This window comes from Bos taurus, chromosome 23, assembly GCF_002263795.3.
Source record: "Bos taurus isolate L1 Dominette 01449 registration number 42190680 breed Hereford chromosome 23, ARS-UCD2.0, whole genome shotgun sequence".
Taxonomy (NCBI): domain Eukaryota; kingdom Metazoa; phylum Chordata; class Mammalia; order Artiodactyla; family Bovidae; genus Bos; species Bos taurus.
Genome location: NC_037350.1, coordinates 49,539,706 through 49,560,745, shown reverse-complemented (window position 1 = coordinate 49,560,745; position 21,040 = coordinate 49,539,706). Strand labels below are relative to the sequence as shown.

Genomic DNA, 21,040 nt, shown 5'->3' with positions numbered 1-21,040 from the left:
GCATTTCAACTTAATTTCACATTATAATGGGCTTATCAGGATGTAACTCCATCATAAGTCAAAGAAGATCTGTATTAATAATATTCTTCATGTAGCTGTTCAGTCTAAGTTATGTCTGACCCTTTGAGACCCCGTGGACTGCAACACACCAGGCTTCCCTGACTTTCACTATCTCCCAGAATTTGCTCAAACTCCTGCCCATTGAGTCAATGATGCCATCCAACCATGTCATCCTCTGTTGTCCCCTTCTCCTCCTGCCTGCAATCTTTCCCAGCATCAGGGTCTTCTACAATGAGTTGGCTTTTCACATCAGGTGGCCAAAGTATTGAAGTTTCAGCTTCAACATCAGTCCTTCCAGTGAATATTCAGGACTGATCTCCTTGCAGTCCAAGGGACTCTCAAGAGTCTTCTCTAGCACCACAATTCAAAATACTCTTCACAAATCAACTAAATTATTTAGCAGGAAGCCAAGAGAGACCCACCCATTTCTGAAGAAATGACCAGAGATCAGAGATATTTATTTTCATCTAATTGAAGAAATGTTTATCTTGTTTTCCTACTGCCCAAGGTTGGAGTGTTTTTTCCTGGTGTGTCGTCTCTAAACCCACGAGTCGTTTTCACCACCTTGCTTCCTGGATCCTCCAAAGAGACAAAAGGATACACACACACACACTCTTATGGTACTGTTTTCATTTAGTCCCTAAGGAGATCCAACCAGGCCATCCTAAAGGAGATCAGTCCTGAATATTCATTGGAAGGACTGGTGTTGAAGCTGAAACTCCAATACTTTGGCCACCTGATGCAAAGAACCGACTCATTGGTAAAGACCCTGATGCTGGGAATGACTGAAGGCCGGAGAAGGGGACGACAGAGGATGAGATGGTTGCATGGCATCACTGACTCAATGGACATGAATTTGAGTAAACTCCGGGCGTTGGTGATGGACAGGGAGGCCTGGCCTGCTGCAGTCCATGGGGTCACAGAGTCAGACACAACTGAGTGACTGAACTGAACTGAAGTCATGTCCGACTCTTTGCAACCCCTACTATATAATTATTATATACTGTTTATTATAATTATATATTGTTTATTATGTATTATATTCATGATGTATAATAGACAAATATTTGTATTATATAATAAACATTATACATGACTATGTATTCACATATTTTACATTTTTATATATATATATATCCTTCCAATTGTCTCTGGAGAATCCAGGAGTTTGGTGGTAAAAATGACTCATGGGTTTACAGGCAACACAACAGGAGGGAAGAAACTTCAACCTCAGGCAACAGAAAAACAAGACAAACATTTCTTCAATTATAAGAGATGAAAATAAACATCTCTGATCTCTGGTCACTTCTTCAGAAATGGGTGGGTCACTCTCGGCTTCCTGCTAAATAATTTAGCTTGATTTATGAAGATCCAGATAGCAGTAACTTAGCACCCAAAGAAACCTTTCCTCTCATCTGGATTCTCAAGAATACGCTTGCAGTGGTCTTTCTGATCCCCAAGTCCTGGTAAATTACACTGAAAGAATTTGAGCACAATCTTAGCTCAGATAGGGACCTCTATAGCTTGGCTTTTTTGGCTGGTTGCCGTATTACCGACGCCCACGCTTCAAACTTAAGAAGACGGATTGGTAATTTGCTTGTTTCTTTCTTTCCAGAAACCTCCTGACATTTGTTTCTTAAAGATCTATAAGTCTATTTTCCTACTGACATAAATTCCTCCACTCAAGCCTTTTAAAATCCCTTTTATACCAAATATTTAACTTTACATGGGAAATAGTTGAAAATGGTATTAACCAGCAGATACAGTTTGGAAAACCTAGTCAACCACAGATTATTCCAAAGAATTAACAGCAATAAATCTTATTTCCAGTGTTAACTACACATGTGTGTGCTCAGTCATATCTGACTCTTTGTGACCCCATGGACCACAGTCCACGCGGCTCCTCTGTCCATAGGGTTTCCCAGGCAAGAAATTGGAGTGGGTTGCCATTTCCAACTCCAGGGGATCTCCTGAGTCTCCTATGTTGGCACCATCTGGGAAGCCCCCAACAACTAGCACCTCCTAAATTAAGTTCCTTATTACAAGATTTCCTTTCTGACAGCAGGCATCCCTATAGATCACAATGGGACTCACTGAAAAACACCACCTCCTGACTTCCTGCTTGGACTGGTGGTGAAGATCACGTTGAAGGAAGAAGACTGGGGCAGCTAGAGGCTTTGGGGTGCTGGACGGTCAAGTTCTGAAACAGCTCTGGAGGCTACTATTAGGCCCTTTGCAATTCTACAAAAATTTTAGAATCAGCTTGTCCATTTACATACAGACACAGGGTAGCCTGCTGGGGTTGTACTCAATCTATGGTGAATCTGTATTTTGGAATGACACCTTAACAACATTGAGTCTTCTGACCAAGAACAAGGTATAATACAGCACTGTTTACTTAGGTCTTTAATAGTTCTATGTCTAAGGCTTCCCTGGTGACTCAGAGGTGAAGAATCTGCCTGCTAGCGAAGGAGACATGGGTTCAATCCCTGGGTGGGGAAGATCCTCTGGAGATGGAAATGGCAACCCACTCCAGTATTCTTGCCTGGGGAATTCCATGGACAGGGGAGCCTGGTGGGCTACAGTCCATGAGGTCGCAACAACTGGTCTTTCACATTTTTGTCACTTACTCCAAACTACCTTTTTTTATGCTATTATAAAGGTTTTCATTTCACTTCCCAACTGTTTGTTGCTAACATATAGAAATATAATTGATTTTTGCTTATTACTTTACATCCTGCAGCCTTGATACACTTATTAGTTCTAATACCTTATAAATTTCATTGAATTTTCTACATAGATGATAATGTCATCTGTGAAAAAGAAAACAATTTTTTTTCATTCCAATTTGGATGTTCTTAATTCTGTTTCTTGTCTGGTTGCAGTCTAGAAACTCCAATACAATGATTAACAGAGACATCCCCGATTTCTCCCTGATACTGGGGGACAGAATTCAGTCCTTCACAATTAAGTTCGATGTGAGCTGTAGGGTTTCTGCAGGTGCCTTTTCATCAGATTGGGCAAAGTCCCTTTATTCCTAGTTTGCAGGATTTTTTACCAGAAGCAGATAGTGTGAGTGAAAGTGAAAAGTGTTAGTCACTCAGATGTGTCCAACTCTTTGCAACAGTGGATTTTGTCAAATACCTTTCTAGTACTGATTGATTGCAACGATTATGTGAATCTTTAACGAACCCTGCATTCCTGGGATAAACCCTATGACCACGACATATTACATTTTTTGTCATCTCATAGGTTTTAATTCACTAAACTTTTGCTTCAAGTTTTTGCACCCATGTTCATAAAGAACATTTGTTCGGTAGCTTTTTGTCTAGCCAGGATACCTAGGTTAAGTTTGAAACCAGGGTAACGCTGACCCCATAGAATGAGTGGTGGAATTTGTGTAGAAATGGTATTATTTCTTCAAACATTTGCTAAAACTCACCACTGAAGTCACAGGGGTTTTAGAAAGGTTTTACCTATTTCTTCTTGGGGAGCTCTGGTAATGTGTCCTTCAAGGAATTGATCAGTTTCACCTATGTTCTTAAATTAGGTCAAAGGTGCTCCAAACACTCCCTATTAATTGTCTATGGGGTCTTCAGTGATGCTGCCCCTCCCACTCCTCACACTGGCACCTGGTCTCTTCCCCTCACTGATCTGGCTGGAGATTTATCAATTCTCCTGATTTTCCCAGAGAACAAGCTTCTGGATTAATCCTTCTCTTTCATTTCACTGGTTGCCAGTTTGGCCTTTATTATTCCTTTCCTTCTGCTTACTTTGGACTTACTCGTTTCACTGCTTCTTAAAGTGGGACCCGACGTCACTGATAGAAAACCTCTTTTTCTTTCTAATACAGACATTTAAAGCTACAAGTTACCCTCTAACTACTGCTTTAGCAAGAACCCACAAATTCTAGTTTTTTTAAAAATTCATTTCAAATTACATTCTAATTTCTCTTTAGATTTGTTCTTTGACTTGTGAGTTATTTCACTGACAAATATTTGGGGATATTGAAGGATCTTTATTTATTGATTTCTAATTTAATTTCATGTGGCCAAATTATTTAGCTTTTGAAAATTCTTAATTATTTTGCAGCTCATGGATACATTTTTAAAAACGGCTCTTGACAGGTATTCTGGAAATTTAAGTAGTTGTCAATGGGTCCTTATCAAGTCGCATTGCTGGGGAAGAAAGTTCTTTCAACTTCTTCCTTTCTTTTTTTAAATTTTTTGGCTGCTCTGTGTGGCATGTGGGACCTGAGTTCCCAGATCAGGGATCAAACCTGAACGCCCTGCATTGGAAGCGCAGCATCCTAATCATTTGGACTGCCAGAGAAATCCCATTTTAAACAAAAACTGTAGTTCAGTTATGATGTCACTTTCGTTTCAGGTATAAAGCACAGGGATTCAGTTTTACATGTGTGTGTGTGTATATATATATACACACACACACATATATACATACATACGGCTCAGAAGGTAAAGAATCTGCCTGGAACGGCTACCTACTCCAGTACTCTGGCCTGGAGAATTCCATGGACAGAGGAGACTGGTGGGCTACAGTCCATGGGGTCACACAGATTCGGACATGACTGAGCAACTAACACTTTGACTTTCTTCATAAATATATATTATACATATGTTCTTTTCCAGATTCTCTTCCCTTGTAAGTTACTGCAACTCGCTCTTTAACCATTACAGCATCTAAACACCCCTCCTGACCCAGAAGCAGGAATCAGCTGGCCTGAGGCCCAGTCCTGACCCACAAGCAGGGTGACTTCAGCGGCTTATGCTCCCTCAAAGGACTGATGTGAGACTCAGGCGAAGTAACACATGAACAGCACTCAATGCAGGAACTGGCTCTGCTGAGTGTGATGTAAGGACTGCCTGTTATTATTATGTGAGAAAGCTAGTCACAGCGCACATTTTACCCAACGGTCCCAGAACCCCGGGTCCCTGGCCATCCTGGCCAAAGGCACCAGGCAGTCACCCACCCTCTGGGCTCACACGGACGAGGAGACACCAGCTGCGAGCTTCCGCTGGACAGTAGGCCCGGCCGTGCGCAGAGGAGGGGCCCGAGTCCAGAGCAGATGCTGGCAGGCGATGACCTGAGAAACCTCATCCAAGGCTGAGCGAACAGTCCTCACGCTGCCACGAACGATGACAAACATCGACAAGCGTGGTTGTAAATTCTGCGCTTGTTACGGGGGACAGTCGTCGTCCGCCCCCACGGCCATCTGAAGCCAGTAGTCCCGATTATTAAAGATCACGAAGTTGTATAAGTGTTCTCCTCCTTTCTGAAAACCGTGTTCACTTTCTCTCCAGGAAACAGGGCTGTCTGCAAAGCCTTGAACGGACAGCGTCACCCACGGGGCCAACTTTGGTTCATCAAAGTAGCGACTGAAAAAGACAGACACTTCTTAACAAACAGGGAGACTTAGGGATGGTCACATTTATCTTCATTTTTACTTATTCAGGATCAATGGTATTTCAGATGCTCCTATGAAGCTTCCACCTAAGCTTTTATTCATAAGAATCAGAAGACAGAAATTCACCTCCTGGTGCTATGCTGTGAATTCAGTAAAGGTTCATCACTATGCAGCGCACAGGACAAACTCCAGCGGCTCCTACCTTCACTGTGGGAGAGCATATATGATTCAAAGAACAAAAAAACGTCTCCGCAAACTGCGTTAAGAACCCTTTCCCCCCTTTAAGAGTCCTGCTGTCGGGGGTTCTGTGGACTGAGACACTGCAGAACACCGGGTTTCTCTTTTCAAGTTTTTGAAACTTCAACCTTCTTACTGAGGAAAATCAAAGCACAAAGCAAAAACGTGAAAAAGGGATGCTGGATTTAAAAAGGAAAAGCCTCAACAGCTTCATCTTTGACATTTTCCAAGTGACGACTCCGAAGGCACCAGGCTCGCTCTCGAGTCTTCTCAGTAGGGACTGGGGCCTGACGCCGTTTACGTGGCGCCGTTTACGTGACGCCTCCCGGAATGGAAACTCCCTGCTGCTTTACACCACGCAGCCCGGGGCGTGTCACTGGTGCCCAGGGACTCACGGATGTTAGGGCTAGGCTGTGGATTCAGAGGTGGTCCACTCCTTTTCCCACCCATTTCAAAACGTGAAGCATTTTGCAGAACTCCAACGCGTAAACCAGACCAGCACGTGATCCGTAGAGCTCCGCTGTTTTCTTACGAGATCCTGTACCTGACTGCGCTGAAACGGTCTGGGCGAGGCAGGGCAAGAAGAGCAAGCAGTCTGTTCTCAAGAAGCACAGTTCAGCTCTTCTCCTTCCGAAAGGACAAGGATGTGGCAACATCACCAGGGATAACTAATTACATCACGCAAGGTGATGATGTTACTGCACGGGAACCCAAGCAAGAGGGGAAAAAGGACATGTGTGCCGGAGGACTGTGGGACCTGCATCACGAGCGCCGCCCCCAGAACATCACGGAGGTGCAGACGCCAGGACAGAACGAGCAGCAAAAGGCGTTCTCACCACAGCTGCTCCAACAGGACACATATCCGCTCCGGGAGGAGGAAACCAGTGACAGAGCACAGGGACGCCTGGGCCACCACCGAGCTCGGCTGCGGACAGCAGTAGGTTGATACGAAATTATAAGGCTCGTTATTTCTGCAAGCAAAAGAAAAACAAGAAGACGCCTTTATATCCATCACTGCATCACTTTCAGAGTACTAAACCCCTTAGAAATGAGAAGCCAGCCGCAGCCCGCCGGGACCTGGGAGCCCCCTCGTACGCACAGGTCTGCGTGACTGAAGACGGCGCCCAGCCAGTCGAAGAGCTCGTGGGCGCTGCAGGCCGCCTCCGGCTCGCCCCCGAGCAGGCCGCTCCGCAGCACGGGGCACCGCAGGTCCGGCGTCGTGCTCAGCGCTATTTTTGGCTGATGCTCCTGAATTCCGTAACCGGAAAAGTATGACATCATCGTGGATCCTTCTGCACCTTCAGACACACCAAATAAGGCCGCTTGAAGAGTGTGAACACGCTCAGCGAGTCCCTGAGCCCACCCCGTTCCCGCCTGAGGGTTTCGGGAAGCAGGGAGGGTGAGGTCAGACCAGGGGGCGCTGTACAAAGCTTTACTCAAAGTAAAACCGATTAAGTTGCTTCCAGCTCCTAGAGCCAAAGTTATGTCAACATTCGTCTTCCTGGAAAATCCGAATGCTTTCAGATTCAACCCACACTGCTCTCATCATCTGCTCCACTAAGCAACTTTTGAGCTAGTAAGTAAAACCCAAAGCTTTGCTTATGCTTCAAAATTAGTGAACTCTACACACACAGAGAAAGGAGCGTATCTGCACACTCTGGAAACAGGAGACAGAAGAGGAGCCGAGTGGCAGAACCTCAGTCCAGCTTGCCTTCAACACCCAGTAAGACCCAGGGGGTCCTGAAGGATTTTCCGGTGGCCTTGGAAGACGGAAACAGTGACGCCTGGGAGCATGGGGCAGGCTGTATTAGAATACCTCCCTCCCGCTTCCCTCCCTCCAGGGCAGAGATCAGCAGGCTCACTGCCCAGGATAAAAGGTCTGCACTCCTGAGGCTCCAGGCTGCCCTTCTGAACAGCTGCCCCCTGCCTGCACCAGTGTCACGGGCCTGAGCAGCCCCCTGCAGGAACCGGGACCTGGTGAACTGGTGCAAAGGCTGATGCTCTGGACGCTGCGACTGCTGGGAGTAATTCGGTCCTCTACTTCTGACACTGGGCGTCTCGTGTCTCCTGCCAGTGCCCAGGAGACGGCGCAGGCTAACTTCATAGCTTGCAAGTAGGGCAAAAACCTCAGGCCTTTCACAGGTCTCAACAAGCCCCTAAAATACCTAGGGGTCTTAGAACACAGAGCTCTCCAGAACCCAACACACAGGAGGCCTTCCATAGACTCCAGGCCACTGAGATGCCGGCCTCTCGGCCCTGGGGCCACACCACACGCACAGAAGCTGCACTGAGGTGCTGCAGACCCAGGGTTCACGCAGGCAGCCCTGTCAGACCAGGGACCACGACCTTCCCAGGAAGAGCAGACAGAGGGGCCTACTTCCAAAACGGACCAGGGCTTTCCTCTTCTCCAAGAGAGAGAACCACACCACGTAACTACGATGCTCTGATTCCTTATAATCTTGGTTTGGGCCAAAGATAACACTTCGAAAAGGAGTGAGGTGGTTGTAAACAGATCAGAATGTACGGTGAACAATGTATTGTTCCAGTCAAGTAGAAGTTACAACAAGTTTAATCTGACATTTAACAACATGCCTGATTATGGCCCTGAAACGTCTAAGAAGCAGTTTGTATACATCACTAGAATTGTTACTTTAAAGCATTCCGGCCAAGGCTGCTGGAGCCGAGCTGGAGGGAGGAAGGAGAGAAACGGGAAAGGTCAGCTGCTAGGAGACCATCCTCAAGAGCTCTGGGCGGACACGTAACCCAGGGAGACGGAGGCAGCCGGTGGCACAGCTGGACGATCCTGAACTATGCGGATGCCAGAGGGGACCGCACAGGTTCCTTAACAAAGCTTACAGGCTCCCTGCTGTCCCAAAGCAGAGCGTCCCTCCCTACCAAACCTTCGTTAGTTCGAAATGGCACGAAACGAAGAGGCAATCACCTTAAGACACAGCTTGCTAACAGATGTGTGAGATACATCAAGATAAAGCACAGATGCTTACAGACCCAGGTCAAAGCTCTGACGGTGTGAGGTGTGAGAACCGCTGAGTGCGGTTCTGGGGGAGAGGGCCTGGGGGTGCCCTCTCCCTCCCGGGGTGCCCACCACCTCCACGGAAGTTCACTGCGAGACACATGCTGAGCACTACTTCCACTTCTTTTGGTAAAACTTAAGTAACGTAAGGGTTTCCCTGCTGGCTCAGAGAGTAAAGAATCTTCAGTGAGGGAGGCTTAGGTTCGATCCCTGGGTCAGGAAGATCCCCTGGAGAAGGGAATGGCTACCCACTGCAGTATTCTGGCCTGGAGAGTCCTATGGAAAGAGGAGCCTGGCGGGCTGTGGTCTGTGGGTGGCAAGGAAGGGCGGGCACCTACATTCATGTGGGCACGTGACCAGCAGGCTGATCACCACGCCCTCCTCACTACGCCATGTAGGTGCGCAGCATCCCTGACCAGCAGGCTGATCACCACGCCCTCCTCACTACGCCATGTAGGTGCGCAGCATCCCTGACCAGCAGGCTGATCACCACGCCCTCCTCACTACGCCCCTGCAGCTAACAATTAGATTTCAACACCGCTGTATCGTTATTACACAATTTATTTTTCATACCTGTTTGATGCCATGCCAAAAGAAAATCAAACTTCAACGGCTTCTTTTCTTTGAAGGCCCAAGACACTCTTTTATACTTCTTGGAGTCCAGGTTAGAGGATAAATCCATCAGATCAATGGAAACAACTTTAAAAAATGGAGAGGAATAAATAGTTCATGCATACACACACAGCTTGCACCGTGCAATACATGCTGGATTGAAAACATCAGGAGTTTTGGAAAATTCATGGATGAAAAAAGTCACTTTGTTCTCCTTGCCCTCCCTTTGGTTTACCAAATCAAAACTCTGCTTTTGATGGGCATTTCAGGAATTGAGCTAATCACAACAGGTGTTTAAAATTCACACTTTTCCCAGTCAAAGACCAAGGGCAGAGTTCAACTCTAATCAAGCCGTGCAGGCGGCAGCCGTGACCACCGACGTTCAAGCAGACGGTCAGCAGAGCTCCATCTCCTCAGTCATGGGTGATTTCTACTAGGAATCATAACACTTGGGAAAATTAAAGAAAATTCTTTACTAAGACCAAGTTGGAGCAGATAAAAACCTGTAGATGTAGATGGGTAAGCGACAAGGTCTACTGTAGAGCACAGGGAGCTACAGTCCATATCCTGTGATAAACCATCGTGGAAAAGAAGATGAAAACCAGCGCGTATTCACGCATAACCGAGTCACTCTGCCGCACAGCAGCAACTACACACACCGCGCATCCACCACGCTTCAACGCAAAACTTAAAAAACGAAGACCAAGTTGGGTTCATTACTTCGAACCCGTGACCCGAAACATAGGTTTCTAACAGACCAGGTCCACATCTACGACCTTTATGAGACGCAGTCGCGAAAGTCACCTGGCTGCACAGCAGGATCTCATCCTCTCTGATGAGGAATTTTAAAGACGAGACTAAGCCACACTGCTTCTACACAAGGAGAACAGAAGCAGTTCAAACATGTAAATTCGGACTGCTACAGAAGACCACTACCTTTTGTTAGAAATTGATGGAGAGAGCACCATACTTACTGAATCTCATGGTTTTCCTGCCAGAATACTGAGAGGGACGGCCCTGAAGTCCAGTTTCTTCATAAGTGTCTTTATCCAGGGATAAAATTAATTTCCCTATAAATCAAATAATAATTCCCAGAAAGAGACATTAAACATATAATGTGTTCTCATGTTTTGGGTGTTAAAAAATAAAATAAAAATATAACATGTTCTCTAAGATAAAGCAAGGCAAATTGAGCAGTTAAACACCAGTGCACATAAGTCTTTTTATAATACAAGTACATTATTTATCTATATATATCTTACTTATAAACAAGAGTATTATTTATAATTACATGTACAAAGACATTCTTTATTATAGTGAAACTAGAAATTAATCTTTTTATTAAAGGAAGAATAAACAAATTATGGTACACTTCTTTGGGATTTTTTCAAGACATTAAAAATAGCAAATTAAAACTGTATGCACTGATATGGAAAGATGTCTAGGATACAGACCTTGGGGAAAAAAAGAAAATTGAGAGACAATAGAGTGTGACATAATCCACGTTTTTTTAAAGAAAAGGAACAACCTGTATGTGTGATTTTAAATTCACAGAATGTGTCTAGAAGAATAAATACCGACCCGCTAGTAAGAGTACCTGCTAAGAATGGGAATGAGTTTGAGGGGAGCTGGATGAAGGTGTGGACCGTCACTTTACTCACACCTGTATGATTTTGACTTTTTCTTTTTTACAGTATGCATTTCCTGAAGAATGAAGGAAAAATGAGTGTGCTTACCATTTGGCAGCAGGGCAACAGTATTATCCTCATCAATATTTGTGTTGTATGTCAGCGCATAGCACGAACCTGAAAGACAGCCCAGAGGAGAAATTAAGAAAAAAAATCCGCAAAAAGTTAGTGGATTAGTTTAACATGATAACCAATCTTCCGGGTTACGGGTCCCGCTCACTCAGTAACCCTAAACCGGCCAAAGTGAAGGTGGAGGACACGCGAGGCCAGGCCCAGCTCGTCCACGTCCTCACCCAGGGCCTGCCTGTGCAAGCCGGCTAGCACGGCAGAGCAAGTGCGTGCAGCTGTGCGGACGCTGCACAGAGGCCGAGTGCAAGGGCAGGCGGCGCGCACACCAGCAGGCCGAGTTCCAGGTGGGACTCCAACCTGCCAAGAGCTTGTGTGACATCAACAGAGCCGCTCGGGCTCCCTGAGCCTCGATTTCTCACCTGTAAAATGGGGGCTGCAGGCCCATCCATCGCACAGTGTCGCTGCTGGGCGACGTCGAGTCACCCAGGTAAAAGCGCCTGCCGTGCCCGGGCCCGCAGCGTTAGCAATTAGAGCATCAGACTTTCTTTATTTTTTTTGGCTACACCATGCATTTTGTGTCATCCTAGTTCCCTGACCAAGGATTGAACCCAGGCCCTGGGCAGTGAAAGCCTGGAGTCCTCACCACCAGACCACCGGGGAATTCCTCAGCATCCAGTTTCAAAACGGACAAAAGGAATCAGGTCGGTAAGACCGACGACAAGAGGCCAGTGGCTCCTGTGCAGTGATGCCTGCAGTGAGGGCGGATCCTTAAAGACGCTGGAATGGTTTCAAACGAGTGGCTCCGGGGAAGTAACTGGAACAAGCCAGTCAACCCAGCAGACACAGATGGGACTGAGGGCCGCAGGGTCCAAGAGGAGCAGGCTGGGCCCCCGTCAGCACCTGGACGTGTAGACGGCAGCGTGGCTGCATCAGGAGACCAACATGCTGAGACGGCTGTTGCGGGCACTGTGTGGAGCACAGCGGTCCTTGCAGCCGCGCCCGGCGGCAGCGCATCTGAGCACAGGGCCGGAAAGCTCTTCCTCTCCGCGAGCCTTGTGTGACAACACCCCCGTGGGACCAGAAACCAAGCCTGAGGATGCACAGAGTAGGCTGAGCTCCTGAGGGGCGGAGGGCGGGCCGCACACGCCTGAGCTCGCAGACGAGCTCCATCAGTCTGATTCAAACACGGCAGGAGCCCTGGAATTGCGATGTGGCCTCCCTGCCTTCCGCATCCCAGCATGTTCACAGACACTGCGTGGTTTTTCTTACCTTTCTTGACAAAAGTATTGATGAATTCGTGTGTGATTAACTCATAAAGAGGTAAACCCTTCACAAAGTAATAGGGTCCGAATCCCATGACCAGATCTTTCAGTTCTTTTGAGAGTATCCCACATTCAGGAATCAGAAACGAAACCTATTGGAATATACAATATAAAAAACTTACTTTTTTTTTTATTAACAATAGAAGCATGGTTGACTTACAGTATTATACTAGTTTCGTGTGTATAGCATGCGATTCAGTATTTTTGCAGATTATACTCCATAATAGCTTTAAACAAGTTTTATTTTCATGCAGATCAACACCCAGGATTTAGTGACGATACAACTTAATTAAGGCTACTAACCATGCCTCCACAACTTTCAACAAAACTCTGAAATTAATTTACTAATCTCAGGAAAAGAGAAATCTAACAATTCGTTTTCCATTTCTGAATTCAAGTGCACAGTATAGGAAAATTGAATGAAAAAATAATTTTAATGGGAAACTCTTGCTTGCGTTTTATCTTTTGAAAATAAGCAATATATTTGATGTCCTGTTCCTGTCACTACATTAATTAATTTTTAGGGAAATAGGATTTTAGGGTAAAGAATCTGCCTGCCAATGCAAGAGACGTGGGTTTGATCCTTGGGTCAGGAAGATCCCCTGGAAAAGGAAATGGCAACCCACTCCAGTATTCTTGCCTGGGAAATCCCATGGACAGAGGAGCCTGGCCGGTTACAGTCTGTGGGGCCACAAAAGTCAGACATGACTTAGGGACTCAACAAGTACAAGTGAATATCCCCAAATCTGTGTATCCTGGTACCAGGCTGGAATCAGAGGAACTGTCCCTTAGGGCGTAAGGAATTTAGGGACACTGGTTAGTAAGAGGCTGCATGGAAGCATAAGTCAGCTGGGTGTTCCCACTATCCCGACAGAAAAGCTCTGCACGTGGGCTGGAGGACACGGCGCACCTCCCAGACGGCTGTCTGTGAAGAGCTACCCATCTAGAGCAGAGACGTTCAACCCGACAGGTTTCAAGCGGTGCCCGGCTGCTCCACACCTTGAAAAAGGCCACTCTCCCAAAGCGGGGACACTAACCGGGGTCGCCACTTGTGTCTGAGACACTGGCCAGTGAGGCCTGAGTTGGGATTAGGCTGATCAGCTTAAAAGTGTGAGGCTTCACGCGCTTCCATTTCAAGGTCTAGTCTGGAGCCCTCCCCACGTGCACGGGTCGGTGAAGCCTTCCCAGCAGACACTGCCCGGGAGTCAGCGCGTGTCTCCTCCTCTCAGCAGGTCCAGTCAGTAACCCCACTGACGCCTCAGCCGCGAAAAGGGCCCCGGGGCGGGCGACACTTCCAGAGAACACCAGCAAACATCGCTGCGGGCAAGGCCGCCGAGGCGAATTTCTGCCAAAAGCTGCCCAAATGCCTCCCTGGCGCTCTGGATGGACAAGGCGGAGAGCAGCGGGCAGAAGAAAAAGCTTTTCGGGGATCAAACTAGCCCCCGCAAGCCGTTTAGAGGAGCAAGCAGCTCCCGGACGTGTCTGGGCTCGCCGCTCCGGAGACACGCGCGGGCGCAAGAAGTCAGCGGCTGGGAAGGAGAGAGGCCGCCCCGCCCCGGCCCGTCTCCCGGCCCCGCCCCGTCTCCCGGCCCCGCCCCGTCTCCCGGCCCCGCCCCGTCTCCCGGCCCCGCCCCGTCTCCCGGCCCCGCCCCGTCTCCCGGCCCCGCCCCGTCTCCCGGCCCCGCCCCGTCTCCCGGCCCCGCCCCGTCTCCCGGCCCCGCCCCGTCTCCCGGCCCCGCCCCGTCTCCCGGCCCCGCCCCGCCTCCCGGCCCCGCCCCGCCTCCCGGCCCCGCCCCGCCTCCCGGCCCCGTCCCCGGGACGCAGCACGCCTGGGGCGGGGCCAGGCCACAGTAAGAGACTAGAGGCCCCGTGAACCCTGCCCCGCCCTCGACGGCGGAGCACCGCCCCGCACCGGTGCACCCTGGGACTTGTGGTCCTGAAGCGAGCTAACACACGAGCCTGGAACCACGGAGAGACTACAACTCCCAGCATGCCGAGCGAGGGGCCCCGCCCCGCCCCTCCGCGCGACGAGGGCGGGCTCCCGGAGCAGAGCCCGGTTCTCCCCCAGCCTCCCGCGCCCGCGGGAGGGAGGGTGCGCGATTCGCGGACCCAGGGCCAGGACTCACCCTGTAATTGTAATAGTGCGTCTCCACGAGATGCCGGTGGCGCGACTTGTCATGGCCGAAGTTGGACTTCTCGCAGACCAGCAGGTGCCGGGGCACCTCTCGCAGCCGGCGCAACGTGGCCATGCTCTGCCCGCGCAGACCCTCCAGGCTCGGCTCGCCCCGCCCCTTCCCTCTCCCCGCGGACGTGCGCAGTGCCGGCAGGGCGCACGTGCGGAGGCTGCCCGGATAGGGGCGGGGCTAGCGCTGGGGGCGGGGCTAGGCCTCCGGAACCTCAGCCGAAGCTCTCTGACGGATATAGGAAAGGTGCACTGCCCGGAATGAATTCCCTGGCCAGACTCCCTCCTCTGGGCCCCAGGTTGCCCCTTCCCAAACTGTCAAGGAGGTTTGTGTCTAATACCTTCAATAGGACTCCTTAAGAGTCCTTCAGAACCACTTTTAAGATTCTTTTAAAAATACCCTTTTGGGGAATTCTCTAGCCATCCAGGGGTTAGTATTCAGTGCTGGAGCCAGGGTTCAATCCCTGGTTGGGGCAATGAAGATCCCAGAAGTGGGCGCAACCAAAAAAAAAAGAAAGAAAGAAAAATAGCCTTTTGGAACCGCTTTTAATAATTTGTTGCTATTGGAAGTTACAGTGATAATTCGTTTTTCCATCTAATCTTTCTGACCAACTCCAAGTACTATACTACTACACACTTCTCAAACTGGAATCTGCACAGCCCAATTCTATGCAGAGAGAAGGCACAACAATAGAATATTTGTGGTACAACGTTCTGGAGCATCAATTTTACTATAAGATTTGGAAGAAGAGAAGTTAAATAATTTAGAAGATGCATGGATGCATGAGTACTCAGTCATGTCCAACTCTTTTGCGACCCCATGGACTGTAGCCTGCCAGGCTCCTCTGTCCGTGGGATTTCCCAGTCAAGAATACTGGAGTGGCCATTGCTTTCTCCAGGGGATCTTCCTGACCCAGGGATCGAACCCACATCTCTTGAATTGTAGGTGGACTCTTTACCACTAAGCCACCTGGAAAGCCCAATTTAGAAGATAAGTATGTGCAAGTCTGGGCTTCCCAAGTGGTGCTAGTGCCAGTTTAAGGTGGGTTTGCAGAAGACAGCAGGTGTTCAGCCCGAAGGCCTCGCTCCCCGTCTGCGCTCCAGCTCGTGAGGAGGGCAGAGGAGCCACCGCCCTCCTGTTGGGCCTGGATCAGGCTCCTCCTGAAGCTGGGGCTCTAGCCCTTGTGTGCTCCGGGCCTGTAGGGCACAGCCCCTCGGGCTGGACAGGGCTCCGTCCAGGCTCAGCGATTCCAGCACTCTGGACAGCTCCATTTTCCTCCAGGTGTCAGGGGGTGGAGTTTGGGATCAGGACCCTGTCCCGCGTGTGCAGAGGACTCGGGGGCCTGCAAACAAGCTGACTCACAAGGAGCTCTGAAGAGTGCTGCCCACCGTGGCTGGTGGTCTCATCTCTCCCACGGCTGAACCGTCGAGAGACACAGGGTCTCCAACCAGAGGCACAACCTGAGCCTGGGGGGCTGCAGAGCCCGAGGTTTAGGGCACAAGCTCACGGGCCGGGGAAGGATGCAGCCGTGGGTGGGTGGGCTGAGGGCGGGGGCTTCCCGTGGACGATGCGGCCCTCCAGCGGGGCTGTCCTGTGGCCCAGGAGCCCAGGTGGTCATCGCTTGGTCAGGCTCAGGCCATCAGTGAGTCCTGAGCCATTCCCATGCGCAGCCCATGCACAGCACTGACCCAGTCTGCCGGCCCTTGTGGTTGGGGGGTGTCTCCTTTGGCTTTTGTTTGTCTGAGAAAGTGTATGTCCTTTCACTTTTGAAGGATAATTTCACTGGATTCTAAGTTGAAGGCATTTTTCAGTTTTGCTTGCATGATTTGTGAGACATCAGGTGAAATTTTATCCCTGTCCCTGTAGGGGTAAGGTGCGTGTTTCCTCTGCTTTCTTCAAGCGTTTCTTTGTCCTTGATTTTTCTGCAGTTAGAATATAACAAGTCTTAGTGTAGGTTTTTGTTTTTTGTTTTTGTTTTTTTGGTATTTGCCTGCATAGCGCTCTGAGCTTCCTACATCTGTGGTTTGGTGTTTATTAATTGGGGGAAATTCTCAGCCATTACTATTTCAGTTACGTTAGTTTTGATTTCAGGCATTCCTTTTGATCCTTTCTTAGTTTCCATCTCTGCTTATATTACCCACCTGTTGTCACGAGTGGGCTTCCCTGATAGCTCAGACAGTAAAGAATCTGCCTGCAATGCAGGAGACCCAGGTTCCATTCCTGGGTCGGGAAGATCCACTGGAGAAGGGATAGGCTACCTACCCCAGTGTTCTTGGGCTTCCCTTGTGGCTCAGCTGGTAAAGAATTCGCCTGCAATGTGGGAGACCTGGGTTCGATCCCTGGGTTGGGAAGATCCCCTGGAGAAGGGAATGGCTGGCTACCCACTCCAGTATTCTGGCCTGGAGAATTCCGTGGACTACAGTCCATGGGGTCGCAAAGAGTCGGACACGACTGAATGAGTTCTCTCAGGTCATCCACTTTCTCCATTAGGGCCCTTAGCATGTTAATCGTAGTTATTTTAATTCCTGAGCCAATCATGCTGCAGTTTCTGCCATATCTGAGTCTGGTTCTGACACTTGCTCTTGTCTTTTCAAGCTGTGTTTTTCCCTTTGTAGGATACTTTGTTACTTTTTGTTGAAAGATGGGACACTATGTCCTGGGTATGAGTAAATATGCTTTCAGTGTGAGGCTTGTTTGTATGGCTGGAAGTTAAGCTGTGTTTGCTCTCCCGCTGTAGCAGGAGGTGTGGGAGGCTGAAATTCCCTCTGTGTCCTTGTTTCCCATCCCTCATCTTCTCTGGGTTCTCCTAGTTTTTCTCTTAGGTAAGGCTCTCAGTTCTTCCCACTGTCGTCTGTGCTTGACGTGGTGCCCTTTGATGTGGTGGTGAAACGTCTGTTAGACCTTGCAGTGGGGCTGTGCCCGGGCCTGTGAGTTGCTCCACCCCACCCCCGTCCCAACTCAGGTGAGACCGGAGGGCTAGGAGGGGCTGCAGGGGGGTACTTTCCCTCTGTCAGGACTGTGCTGCTGCTGCTAAGTCACGTCAGTCGTGTCCGACTCTGTGTGACCCCATAGACGGCAGCCCACCAGCCTCCCCCGTCCCTGGGATTCTCCAGGCAAGAACACTGGAGTGGGTTGCCATTTCCTTCTCCAATGCATGGAAGTGAAAAGTGAAAGTGAAGTCACTCAGTTGTGTCCGACCCTCAGCGACCCCATGGACTGCAGCCTACCAGGCTCCTCCATCCATGGGATTTTCCAGGCAAGAGTACTGGAGTGGGGTGCCATTGCCTTCTCAGGACTGTGAGGCTCTGCTTATTCCCAGGGAGGCAAGGCTCCAGTGAAAGTTTCCTTGAGGCAGGGCTTTTGTGAAGCACAGAACTCTCTCAGCATATTTCCAAAGGCTACTTCTTCCTTCTGTGGAAAGCAGTAGAGTTTTTCCCTGATGTTCATCCTGAACACCTTGCGGGGCTCCTGTGAGGAGGCTCACGGAAGTGTGGGCTCTTTTGGCAAGACTGGTGTGTGCGTGTGCTCAGTCGTGTTCGACTCTGCGACCCCCTGGAGTGTAGCCTGCCAGGCTCCTGTCTGGGATTCTCCAGGCAGGAATACTGAAGTGGGTTGCCATTTCCTCTTCCGGGGATCTTCCTGACCCAGGGATCAGACCTACGTCTCCAGCACTGGCAGGTGGGTTCTTCACCAGTGAGCGACCTGGGAAGCCTAGGCAAGACTGAGAGCTCACTCAGTGGCTCAGTCGCGTCCGACTCTTTGCGACCCCGCGGACTGTAGCCCGCCAGGCTCCTCTGTCCTTGGGATTCTCCAGGCAAGAATACTGGAGGGGGTTCCATGCCTTTTTCCAGGGGATCTTCCCGACCCAGCGACTGAACCCACATCTCCCGTGTCTCCTTCTCAGCAAGCAGATTCTTTACCACTAGCGCCACCTGGGGGCCAGGAAGTGAACATACCTTCTAGGACATGGGTTATTATTTTTAAAAAATAGTAAAAAATGAAATTGTTCAGGAAGTTGAAGCTGGATTTTTTAAAAAAGAGAGAAACCGTGAAATCAGGGCAGAATCAGGACTGGGAACCAGGCCAGTGAAATTCACTCCTGTGCCCTTTTCCCTGGGTGTGTCTCACTGTAGGTCCAGACCCAGAATGGCACCTGGGGTTTTGGTCACTGGGGCTTAAACCCTGTGATCAGGGGTGGGGAAGATGATTCAGATAGTGAAGAGGGTGGACCAGCTCTAAAGTTTTCCTCCAGTTCAGTAACCACCCATCTGTCTGCCTGCCATGTACGCAGAGCCTGGCTGTGAATACCATCTTTAGAGAAAAGAGAGAACCCCTGTCCTAGTGGGGCACAGAGGCTGGAAACCACTCACCATCAGTATCAAGTAGAGCACAGGCACAGGTGGGCACAGGAACACGTGGGCACAGGTACAGGTGAGCACAGGCACAGGTGGGCACAGGAACACGCGAGCGAAGCAACACGTGAGCACAGGGCCCTGTCTGGGATGTGAGGGGTGGAGAAGAGTGGTTGAGGGGCAGCTGCTAGAGGAGACGGCATCAGAGTGGAGAAGCAGGATGGGGCCCAATCGGACAGCAGCCCGGGCCATCTCCATGACAGCAGCCAAGTGGTCGACCTCAGGACGACTGCTGCCTCTGCCCACGGGCCCGCCCACTGCGGAAGCCCCACGCGAGGCAGCACGCCTGGGCCCTCCTGGCACACGTGCGACCTCCCTGCCCGTGACTCCCGAGCTGTGTCTCCCCGTCTGGACCTGCCTCGCTCCAGGCTGCTGCTGTCCACCCAGGCGACACTTCTGGGTCCAAGGACTGGACTGCTCCGTCTCAAGCCCCAACACCGACTGTCACCAATTCTGCTCCTTCAAAAGCTCCAGAACCAGAGGGCAGTGGCGGGAACACCCCTCAGGCAACAGAGGGTGCCCCCTGTGCCAAGCGGAAGCTGCTAGCTGTGATGCCCTGCGGGTCAGTGGTAGTCCTTCGGTTTGGGGGTAACACCTCAAGGGCATTCTCTTCCTTTTCCTGTACAAAAAGGAAACCGGGAATCAGATAACTGGAATGCCCAAGGGCAGGTGGGTTCAGCAAACTCTCCTTTAAGGTCTTACAGTCTATGTAGTCCTATTCTTCCCATACAGTTGTCCTGGGTTGTTATTCTTTAGTAAAACATACAGTTCAGTTCAGTCCAGTTACTCAGTTGTGTTTGACTCTTTGCGACCATATGAACTGCAGCATGCCAGGCCTCCCTGTCCATCACCAACTCCTGGAGTTCACTCAGACTCACATCCATTGAGTCAGTGATGCCATCCAGCCATCTCATCCTCTGTCGTCCCCTTCTCCTCCTGCCCCCAATCCCTCCCAGCATCAGAGTCTTTTCCAATGAGTCAACTCTTCGCATGAGGTGGCCAGAGTACTGGAGTTTCAGCTTTAGCATCATTCCTTCCAAAGAAATCCCAGGGCTGATCTCCTTCAGAATGGACTGGTTGGATCTCCTTGCAGTCCAAGGGACTCTCAAGAGTCTTCTCCAACACCACAGTTCAAAAGCATCAATTCTTCGGCGCTCAGCTTTCTTCACAGTCCAACTCTCACATCCATACATGACCACTGGAAAAACCATAGCCTTGACTAGACGGATCTTTGTTGGCAAAGTAATGTCTCTGCTTTTCAATATGCTGTCTAAGTTGGTCATAACTTTCCTTCCAAGGAGTAAGCGTCTTTTAATTTCATGGCTGCAGTCACCATCTGCAGTGATTTTGGAGTCCCCCAAAATAATGTCTGACACTGTTTCCACTGTTTCCCATGAAGTGATGGGACCGGATGCCATGATCTTTGTTTTCTGAATGTTGAGTTTTAAGCCAACTTTTTCACTCTCCACTTTCACTTTCATCAAGAGGCTTTTTAGTTCCTCTTCACTTTCTGCCATAAGGGTGGTGTCATCTGCATATCTGAGGTTATTGAGATTTCTCCTGGCAATCTTGATTCCAGCTTGTGCTTCTTCCAGCCCAGCGTTTCTCATGATGTACTCTGCATAGAAGTTAAATAAGCAGGGTGACAATATACTGCCTTGACGTACTCCTTTTCCTATTTGGAACCAGTCTGTTATTCCATGTCCAGTTCTAACTGTTGCTTCTTGACCTGCATACAAATTTCCCAAGAGGCAGGTCAGGTGGTCTGGTATTCCCATCTCTTGAAGAATTTTCCACAGTTTATTGTGATCCACACAGTCAAAGGCTTTGGCATAGTCAATAAAGCAGAAATAGATGTTTTTCTGGAACTTTCTTGCTTTTTCCATGATCCAGCGGATGTTGGCAATTTGATCTCTGGTTCCTCTGCCTTTTCTAAAACCAGCTTGAACATCTGGAAGTTCACGGTTCATGTATTGCTGAAGCCTGGCTTGGAGAATTTTG

The 21,040-nt window shown here is 49.4% G+C and overlaps 1 protein-coding gene across 2 annotated transcripts; it reads right to left on the bottom strand.

The window, feature by feature from the left end:
- Positions 1-1,163: 1,163 nt before the first annotated feature.
- On the bottom strand, positions 1,164-14,713 carry RPP40 (ribonuclease P/MRP subunit p40). Of its 2 annotated transcripts, none has more exons than XM_059880378.1 (8): positions 13,482-14,117; positions 12,392-12,536; positions 11,102-11,170; positions 10,340-10,435; positions 9,327-9,452; positions 6,822-7,020; positions 6,559-6,693; positions 1,164-5,456 (listed from the first exon to the last, which is right to left on the bottom strand). In XM_059880378.1, the coding sequence occupies exons 2-8, from the start codon at positions 12,477-12,479 to the stop codon at positions 5,258-5,260; spliced, it is 912 nt and encodes a 303-aa protein (XP_059736361.1). In that variant the 5' UTR covers positions 12,480-12,536; positions 13,482-14,117; the 3' UTR covers positions 1,164-5,257.
- Positions 14,714-21,040: the final 6,327 nt, after the last annotated feature.

Coding starts and splice junctions, on each gene's coding strand:
- RPP40 (XM_059880378.1), bottom strand. CDS start 12,479: ATGGGATTCGGACCCTATTACTTTGTGAAGGGTTTACCTCTTTATGAG. Junction 11,171..12,391: donor CAATACTTTTGTCAAGAAAG/GTAAGAAAAACC, acceptor GCTGTCTTTCAG/GTTCGTGCTATGCGCTGACA. Junction 10,436..11,101: donor TGTTGCCCTGCTGCCAAATG/GTAAGCACACTC, acceptor TTTGATTTATAG/GGAAATTAATTTTATCCCTG.